Source organism: Lithobates pipiens, unplaced genomic scaffold, assembly GCF_037356315.1.
Source record: "Lithobates pipiens isolate NorthernLeopardFrog02 unplaced genomic scaffold, aLitPip1_a1.2 Scaffold_16, whole genome shotgun sequence".
Lineage (NCBI taxonomy): Eukaryota > Metazoa > Chordata > Amphibia > Anura > Ranidae > Lithobates > Lithobates pipiens.
The window spans coordinates 404,248,541-404,258,770 of NW_027507748.1; the positions used below are offsets into that span (position 1 = coordinate 404,248,541).

At 40.3% G+C, this 10,230-nt stretch overlaps 1 protein-coding gene across 2 annotated transcripts in view; it reads left to right on the top strand.

Moving 5' to 3' along the window:
- EIF4H (eukaryotic translation initiation factor 4H) overlaps window positions 1-7,432 on the top strand; it is a 43,580-nt gene extending 36,148 nt beyond the window's left edge. For both annotated transcript variants that reach the window (XM_077482361.1, XM_077482362.1), the window contains one exon: window positions 4,945-7,432. In XM_077482361.1, coding sequence (XP_077338487.1) covers window positions 4,945-5,084 — 140 coding nt within the window. In that variant the 3' untranslated portion in view covers window positions 5,085-7,432. The remainder of the gene's footprint in view (window positions 1-4,944) is intronic.
- The last annotated feature ends 2,798 nt before the right edge of the window (window positions 7,433-10,230 follow it).

Below are 10,230 nucleotides of genomic sequence, written 5' to 3' on the forward strand. Positions count from 1 at the left end.
TTGGCATGCAATTTGATGGGCGGCTATTGCTGGCAATTGCACTGTTTGAATTGGTGTGGCGCCGTACCAATTGCCAAGTAGTTCCTGTACTACTTTTGGGGACTTCAGGGGGCAATTTTTGTATAGACATCTGTTCAGGAACCCACACAGAGGTCTGTCAAAACGCTGCTGAAGTTGGACTGCATTGCCGGGTTAGAAATCTAGATTTCTAATCCTGTCCAATATGAACCTAGGCTTAAACTCAAACAGGTTTAGCTAATCACCGGCTCAATGGCTCACAAAGCCATTTGATTTTTAGCTGTGGTCATTTTGATTAGCTCCACATGAAAAGATCTTTCCTTAAGCATTTCAAGCCTTGGTAGTGCAGCTGAAGCAAACCACTAACTATGGGTGGCAAGGCACTGTCAAAGGCTTTATCAATGCCTGGAAGCACAGTAATATCGATTACCAAGTGGAAGGTATTTGGTACAACACAGACCCTCCCTGGATCAGTACGTCGCTCCAAACTGAATGAAAGAGCCAGGAGGAAACTGTTCAGAAAGGCTACCTAGAGGCCTTCAGCCTCTGAAGCAGTTGCAGGAATTTATGACAGTGTTTGTGTGCACGTGACAACAATATTACAAATTCTCCACAAATGTCACTTGTATGGCAGGGTTGCAAGAAAAGTCACTCCTCAAAGGCCACATGCAGTCAAAACTGAGCTTTGCCAAAGCGCATCTTGAAGATTGAGGCCACATGGAAAAGGGTGCTCTGGTCAGATAAGCCTAAAATGTAATTTTTTATTTATTTTTGGCCACCAGTAAAGCTACTCTCACACTTGTGCGTTGGGGGCGTCAACGGTAAAGCGCTGCTATTTTTGGCGATGCTTTACTGCCGTTTTTTCCGGCCGCCAGCAGTGTGCTTTTAACCCCTAATGGCCAAAATGGTTAAATTTGCCCACAAAGCGCCGCCCATTGATTTCAATGGGTAGGGGCGCTGTAGAAGCGGTGTATACACCACTCCTACAGTGCCTCAAACATGCAGTTTGCAGGACTTTTTTTTTTTTTTTTTTTTTTTTTTTTGGAGTCTTGCCAGCGCACCGCTCCAGTGTGAACGCCCTCGGGCATTCACACGAGTGAGAGGAGAGGCTCTTTACAGGTGCTATACGGATGCTATTTTTAGTGCTATAGCGCCTGTAAAGCGGCTCGGTGTGACAGCAGGGAGCACTTGTCAGGAAGGAAGGAAAAATTGATAGGGCAAAATACGGTCAAATTCTTGAATGTCTGCTGCCCTCTGCCAGAAGGTTGTCAATGGGAAGAAGGTGTCCCTTCCAACAAGACAATGACCCAAAACACAGCAAAAACAACCACACAGTGGTTGAAGGAGAAAAGGGTGAATGTCCTTGCATGGCTTAGTCAGAGCCCAGACTTAAACACCATTGGAAATCTGTGAAATTACTTAAACTGCAGTCCACAAATGGTCACCATCAAATATAGCTGAACTTGAGCAGTTATGCAAAGAAGTGGGCAAATATCGCAAAGTCTAGATGTGCAAATTTAGTAGCCATATCCCAACAGACTAAAGACTGTAATTTTATAGCAATAGGCAGTTCAACAAAATATTGACACATAGGGGTAATCTTTTCCAAATCATTGATTCCAATTTTGAATGGTTATATTTTATACTGTCATGTTGGTGTTATATCTTTAAGTGGGGTGTTATAAGTTGCACTGAGTAAATACACCTGGATAAAACAAACTGTCTTCATTTTGGGCTGCAAAGCAACAAAATGTGATTTTAAAAGTAGGGGGTTCTTTTCTATACCCACTGTAAATCTTGTCTTGGTGACCCATTCACTGGAGAATCTGAACCTGAAATGAATTCTGTTAGGAAAGCTGTAAGGCTGTCCAAACATATTTTGTGGGATTACATAAATTATTTTACTAAAACCGGAGAGTGCAAAAACTGCTGCAGCTCTACGTAGAAACGAATCTGCTTCCAGGGGTGTGTTGTTTTTGTTTTGTTTTTTGTGATAAAGCTTAGTTGAAAAAGGTGAAGTTGGAAGCTGATCGGCTACCATGCACAGCTTCACCAGATTTTGCACACTCCCATTTAAGCAAACCAATCCCAGTGTGTGCTAATGGACTCCTTTTATCTAATTCCCTATAATGTCACTAGTAGGCAGTGCATCTGGAAAGTATTCACAGCTCTTCACTTTTTACACGTTTTGCTATGTTAAAGCCTTATTCCAAAATGGATTAAATTCATAATTTTCCTCAATTCTGCAAACCATTTCCCATAATGACAACCTGAATGTAGTTTGTTTGAAATCTTTGCAAATTAAAAAAAAAAAAAAATCACATGTTCATAAGTATTCACAGCCATGACACTCAAAATTGAGCTCAGGTGCATCCTTTCCTCTGATCATCCTTGATGTTTCTACAACATGTTTGAAGTCCACCTGTAGTGCATGTCAGAGCACAAACCAAGCCATGAAGTTGTTTGTCTGTAGCCCTCCGAGACAGGATTGTATGGAGGCACAGATCTGGGGAAGGGTACAGAAAAATGTCTGCAGCATTGAAGGTCCCAATGAGCACAGTGCCCCCCATCACATGTAAATGGAAGAAGCTTGGAACCACCAGGACTATTCCAAGAGTGGGCCGCTCAGGCAAAATGAGCAATCGAGGGAGAAAAGCGCCTTAGTCAGGAAGATGACCAAGAGCCTGATAGCCATTCTGACAGAACTCCAGCATTTCTCTGTGGAGAGAGAAGAAACTTCCAGAAGGACAACTATCTCTGCAGCACTCCACCAATCAGGCCTGTATGGTAGAGTGACCAGATGGAAGCCACTCCTCAGTAAAAGGCACATGACGGCCTGCCTGGAGTTTGCCAAAGGGCACCTGAAGGACTCTGACCATGAGACACCAAAGTCTCTGATGAAATATTGAACTCCTTGGCCTGAATGGCAAGCATCATGTCTGGGGGGGGGGGGGCCTCATCACCTAGCCAATAACATCCCTACAGGGAAGTATGTTGATGGCCGCATCATGCTGTGTGGAGGTTTTTCAGTGGCATGAACTGGGACACTAGTCAGGATCAAGAATTAGAAAGATTAATGCAGTAATGTATAGAGACATCCTTGATTTAAAAAAAAAAAAAAAAAAAAAAAATGCTCCAGAGTGCTCTGGACCTCAGACTGGGGCGAAGTTTCATCTTCCAACAGGACAATGACTTTAAGCAAACGGGTAACATAACAAAGGAGTGGCTACTGGACAACTCTGTGAATGTCCTTGAGTGGCTCAGACTTGAACCTGATCGACCATCTCTGGAGAGATCTGAAAATGGCTGTGCAACAATGCTCCCCGTCCAACCTGATGGAGCTTGAGAGGTCCTGCAAAGAAGAATGGGAGGAACTGCCCAAAAAATAGGTTTTCCAAGCTTGTAGCGTCATACCGAAAAAGACTAGGCTGTTTTTGGTGCCAGCAAAGTATTGAGTAAAGGCTGTAAATACTTATGTACATGGTATTTAGTTTGTTTTATTTTTAATTTGCACGTTGTCATTATGGGGTATTGTTTGTAGAATGTTGAGGAAAATAATGAATTTAATCCATTTTGGAATATCGCTGTAACTATACAAAATGTGGAAAAACTGAAGCTTTGTAAATGCTTTCATGATGCACTGTATGACATGTTCCTCTTTTTGAGAACTTACTGGGCATTTTGCTAGTTAAGGATTAAAGTGGTTGTAAACTCTCCCCACAACTTTGTCCCATGTGAATCCGCATAAAAAAACCCAAATGAACACTGCCTGTAGATATCTCCTTACTTGCTTAGTATTGTAATCCTTTTTGGTCTTTAGCATAACGTCACTGAGCATGCCCATATATCCCATGATTTTCGACACGCTCTATCAGGAATTCCTACGGCACAGCACTGAAATCCCACGAGACTGCATAATCACTCAGTTTCCTCCTACACCCCATGTGACATTACATGGAATGGAAAAAAAGGCATCAAACAGCATTACTGCAGTATTATCAGCTGAAGCTGATAAGACTGACATAGGCAAACACTAGATAATCTGCACAAGTAAATACTATGAAATAAAAACAAGTCGGCTATGAGCAGGGAAGCAGGGTTGCCATAGAAACATTGGATTGAGAAGGAGGCTTGGTTAACCGTAGAGGAAATGCTCAATGTAAGGGTGGAAATACACTCCACTGTGGACTCAGAAAACAATACTTAAGATGGCGCTGCCTTACCCCTGGAAACAAGTTTTTTTTTTTTTTTAAAGTTTCTTTAAACAGTAAGTTATTTGCAATATTTGGGCTGGATTACATTGACCATAGTTTAATTATTATAATGGACTAAATGAAAAGCATCAGCGTGGGAGAGTTTACTTCCTCTTTTTAAGTGGGGATTAAATGGGGGAATACTTTTATTAGAAATAATATACTTCGTTAAACTGTTATCAGGTACAGCTATTATCTCAACTGGTTTAAAATATATATACTTTAAAATAGATGGATGCTAGGTAATCTGTAACTGGTTTAAGGCTGGGTTCACACATCTTCACATGTGGCTCACAGCAGGGGTCTGGTGTGTCCCTGTTCACTGTTTCAGGTCTGATTTCAGCTCAAATTTTTGTCTGAATTCGGACCTGAAACAGACCAAAAGACGCACAGGGCTCCTGTAGAGCCACAGCGGAGATATGTGAACAGACTCCATAGAGAGCCAGTCAAAATCTCTTGCCATTTCAAATTGAATGCGGGGAGCCTGCATCTAATTTGCAATAGTGTGAACCCAGCCTCAATTATGTGACACTGAGATTAATCTATGGTCCAGTGCTGCCTAAAAGGTAGGCAAATAAATTTACCCTATAGATGAGAATACCCTTTTTAAAGTTACCTTGAGGTTGTGTAATTTGAGCTGTGTAAACTGCTATGACCTGTTTTTTTCTCACAGAAGAGAGAGCACAGAGGCCACGACTTCAACTTAAACCAAGGACGGTTGCAACTCCCCTCAATCAAGTAGCCAATCCAAACTCTGCAATCTTTGGTGGCGCCAAACCCAGAGATCTGGGTGCAGCAAAGGAAAAAGAATGAGCTTGAACGTTGGGAGGGACAGAGAGGAGAGCGTAAGCTGGTCACTCTGGATCATCAACCCCGCAGTTACCATTCCTGCCTCCTGACATTCACTCCTCATTTCCCTTGTGTCTGAAACTGAACACTGAGCTTGTGAATGCATGTCAGCTGTTTAACAAGTGGTTTTTAGTACATTCTCTGCTTTTCTGTATCTAGTACCTGCATTGTGCTGTTTCCACCTCCTATTCCTCTTTACTATCTGCAGGATGCTGTCCTGCAGGGAAGGATTCCTCTGAAAAATGAAATTCATTTTGGACTTGAGATGAATTGCAGTTTATTCAGTATATTTTCCTTTTCTGTCTAATTTGGGGGCACATGTGGTGTTATGCCAACACTTGAATTTGCTGCCCCTGAATTACCTAGTGCTTTGCTTCACTTCTAACCTGCATGTTTTGTTCTGTATTGCCAAGACTCTGTGAAATGGTAGAACCTGGCATGTTTGTGCCACGGATTAAAGAGCCCGCCACCTGGTATCTTTTAAACTTGACATGGCTACATTTTTTGGCTTTAAGCCTTTACCATGAACACCTCCCTATTACTCTGTACACAGTGTACTATACACTTTTTCTGTGTGGAGAAGATTTGTCTAAATATCTTTTTATTTTTATTTAACTTGATAAATAGAATTTACCTATATATGGCTTAACCTGTCACATGTGTCTAATTTACTCTGAAATGTGTCTCACCATTAAATGGACACTATGCTGTATTGTGCAAAATCTGTATAAAATAAGAAAAGGCGATTTTGTGGATTGGGTAAGGGTTATAAAAGAGAACTCGCACTAAAAATTTTCATAGGAAATATTTTATGTTGCTGCTGCTTAAGACTTTCTAACATACAGAAATAGTTGTATATCTATATATATATATATATTTTTTTTTTTTTTTTTTTGTTCAAATGCTAAATTGATTTAAGCCTTAATTATCTATTTTTTTGTGCAATTTGTCACTTTTCCATTGAAAGACATGCAGCACATTTCCGGGTCTGCACCTCCATTGATTAATTTTTTGGGGTCTGCATTGTCTCAGATCTACTTAAGCGTTTTGGACAACCTCCATAGCATTATGCACTATACCTTTTTGATGCTTGAGCGCTTGTTTGTACAAGCGTTAAGGTGGACAAAAACTCTGTAAAACATGCCAAATTGACTGCTCTTCTTTTGCTGCTGTCTGCCCACAACTGCCAGAAACACCCTAGTGATACTTACCTGGTGACAGGACTGGACTCCCTCTGTGTAGTGGGCTTCTGCTGCTTCCTGATTCTGTTTGGTTTACTTATGACCAGGCATGGGGTCCCACTCCTTTTTTGAGGATGCAGTGCTACACAGAGGAAGACACTTACGTTTGTATTTAAGGGTCTTGCTGGCTGCTTTTGTAAAGGGCAGCAAAAGGCATAGGGGAAGGTTTTGTTTTTAATGGGTTTAGGTCTGCTTTAAAATAGGGCATACAGCATGTTTGTAGTGCCTGCCAAGTATCCTGACTTCAGGGTCAGCCCAGGGGTATGTAAAAGCTCAAATAATCCTTTTTGCTTTACACTGTGTCATGTTGCGATGAACGTTGCCTGCAATGCCTGGCCTGTATGAGGATGCAGGCCCAATGGCTTTCATCCTTCCAATGCTGTGGAGTGTTTAAAGGCCAGGTGACACACTATGAAGGTGTGCAGGCTTCTGCTTCTAGTGCTTATGTACACAAGGCCTAAAAGCAGTTTCTTACCAAATTTGTTGCTTTTTTTTTTTGTTTTGTTATATGAAGTGTTTTGGCAGCTTATTTGTACCCTCCTCCTGGCCCTAAAAGTTAGCTTGTTAATATGAATTTAGAAATTGTGGCAGAGTTTAAGGTTAGCATATTTTAAATATATAGACTCTCTTCACTGCCACTGGCAGCTGGGACAGTGACTTGCAGGTCACTGGCAGTAAGAGTTGAAACCAGTATTAAAATAAAGGCAATTAACATTTTACCTCCAGTGTCTCAGCAAACCTGTTCTCTTTACTTTTTGTTTCTTTTCTTCCATACATGCTCAGTGCTAATAAGAACCATTTGTCTAACACTAGTATATAAAATAAGACATGCTTTGTTTGGTATTCTAAAGACCAGAACCATCCCCTCCAATTTAATCTAGGTTTATTTCAGTCTGCTGTGTGGGAAAGCTTAAGACAGAACAAACAGATAACTTCACAACTGGTCTATACATTTGACATTGTTAAATGACAATTCCAAACACTCTACACATTCTGCTTCATGACAGAAAGTACATAAATGGACATGGTATTTTGTGGAAGATCTTTTAAATAAAAGAAAAACTTAATGAAGTAGTCTGCTTTTACATTTCTCTTACAATGCCTATGCCCCTTGCATTGCTGTCTAAAACATTACTGTGATTTTATTTGATGTGACAAAACTCTTGATTAAATGTATTTTCATTAAAGACCTATAGTGAGAGGTGAGTGTATGAATGTATAGACGTGTGTGTGTGTGAAGAAATTTTTATATATATATATATATATAATTAGCACTGTTGCTGACCTTATGAAATGTTAGATGCCTGTCATACTTAAAGGCTAAGTTCACTTTTCATCATAAATGGAATCCTTTTTGTAATATAATTTCTGGTCCAGCCATCCCAATGTTCTTATCCCCAAAAAGTTTGAAATTTCCATTTTTCTGTGTGAGTTAAAAAAAAAAAAAAAAAATACTGCTTGCATCACTTTCTGTAGGTCAACATTCTTTGTGTTTTTGCATCACAGAAAAGGGTGTGATATCAGTGTGGACCTCATTTACTGTACCTGCTTCTTAAAGTGGAAGTAAACCCATCGATTTAAACAGTTAAAAAAAAAAAAGGCATGCCGGGAATGCTAACTGCACATTGGCTGTGCTCTCAGCCAAACTATCAAACCATCCAATGGCTGGTGTCATAACGGATCACATGTGCAGCACCATAGCAGTTGAAGATTAAACAGAGGCAAAGATGGCAGCTTCCTTGGCTGAAAACGATAGGGGAGTTTACTTCCACTTTAAGGTGACCATGCACATTACAATCTAATTGTACAAGCTCCTTTCGATCTACCCTCAGCTATGTAGTGTAAGGGCCTGCCTGATTTGATACAAATTGATTGTTCAGGTGGGTCCTCCTGTTCCGTAGTTCTAGTACTTTTAAAGGAAATGGTATAAAGATGGCTATGGATAATGCAATCTCTGTACAAGTACATGGGAGGGATTGAATGGAGACGCTCTGCTGTCAGGCCCTGTTCACATAGTGTGAACTCGCATGCCAGCACACTAGTGTTTTTTCTTTTTTTCTTTTTTTTGGGAGGTTTCTGCTCATCTCACACAGGGCAGCCTATTCACATGAATGGGCTGCCCTATGCACAACAATGTCAGAACTTTGGTGCATTTTTACAATGCTTTTTGGCACATTTGCAGCAGGTTTCTGAATTGCACAGCATAGCATGCATTTTCTTTGTGGTATGCCATCCATTTGGAAATGTACAGATGTGCAAGGAGCTTCATGACTCTTGTGTAAATGCACCAGTTTCACTTTCAGACTCCATTCACGCCTAGTGTAGTGAAAACGCACAATTTTTGCTGTGACATGCATAGGGCAGCCCACTGATTTCATTGGGTTGTCCTACATATGGCATAGTAGCTCATGGGACATTTTGGGGTGGTGCAAGGTGCATGGTTTTTGTTACTGTGTTTTTGCTGTGCTTGTCACTGGTGTTTTTTTTTTTTTTTTTATTTTTTTTTTTTGAACATGACAAAATGGGTTTGCTGTGCCTTTTTAACGATTTAATGGCACTGAACGCGCAACTAGTTCATTTTAGTTGTATAAAGATGGCCATATACTATACAGTCTCCTTTACTAAAACTATGGAATAGGATGACCCATCTAGCCATTCACTCTATCCAACCAGGCAGGCCCTTGCACAACATCAGTGGTGTCCAACCCGCAGGCCACATGCTGACATGGTAAATACAGCTGTAGCAGCCTACATAAAAAAGCCAGGCAAATGCACATGTGGAGGGATGCTGTGCAAACAGTTAATGGGTGTGTGCTAGTGAGGTCAGCTGGTAAATGCCTTCCTGTGTCTTACTGGTTTCTCTGTGCCAAATCTACATATCAGGATGAACCTGAGGTAAGGCCTTGTTCTAAAAATTGGAGCGATTATTTTTCTGCAACAGAGGTACATTTAATGGTATAGTGATTCATAGAGTGTTGGAATTAAAGGGGTTGTAAAGGTTTGTTTTTTATTTTTTAAATCTGTTCCTTTAAGCTAGTGCTTTGTTGGTTCACTTACCTTTTCCCTTGATTTCCCTTCTAAATTTTTTATTTTTTTTTTTGTCTGAATTTCTCACTTCCTGTTCCTCCTCAGTAAGCTGTTCAGGCTGACTAAACACCGCTCGGATGATGGTGTGAAGTTTTACTGAGGAGAAACCAGAAGTGAGAAATTCATTTAGAAGGGAAATCTAAGGAAAAGGTAAGTGAACCAACAATGCATTAGCTTAAAGGAACCTATTTCGAAAATAAACAAAGCTAATTTGGAAATCGGAAATAATAAATCGGAAATAAACTTCTGCTGGGTGAGGGGGGGACTCTTATCCTAATGTACATTTTTGAACAGCATACTTGCACGCCTGTAGCGGTTACAGGTCCTTGCTCCAGTATCCACTCTAGCTAGTGCTACCATCTCCTGCTGCTTCTTCTGTGGCCCACAATGATCCTCTTAGGCCAGTGTACAAAGGAAAAGCAAAACTGCAAGGAGAATTGCACAGTTTATTTTGCTATAGAACTCTGGCTCCATGCGCTTTTTACAGTAGAATTTTAATTGCTTTAATTTGGGTCATCAATTGGGAATTATTGAAACTGTTGCTCAGCATGACAGTCATTAACTGACACTTTCAGATGGAGACATCAGCTATAGTATGTATTTATTTATTTTTGTTATGCACATTCATATTTGCAGTGTTGGAATATTATCTGTTGACCTTCTTTAAAAAATTTTTATATATATAATAATATAATTTTTTTTTTTTTTTTTGGATCGGAGTCAAAGAATAACTGACTTGTGCTATCACTGATATGGGCTATGGAAAAAACAACTTCCATCAT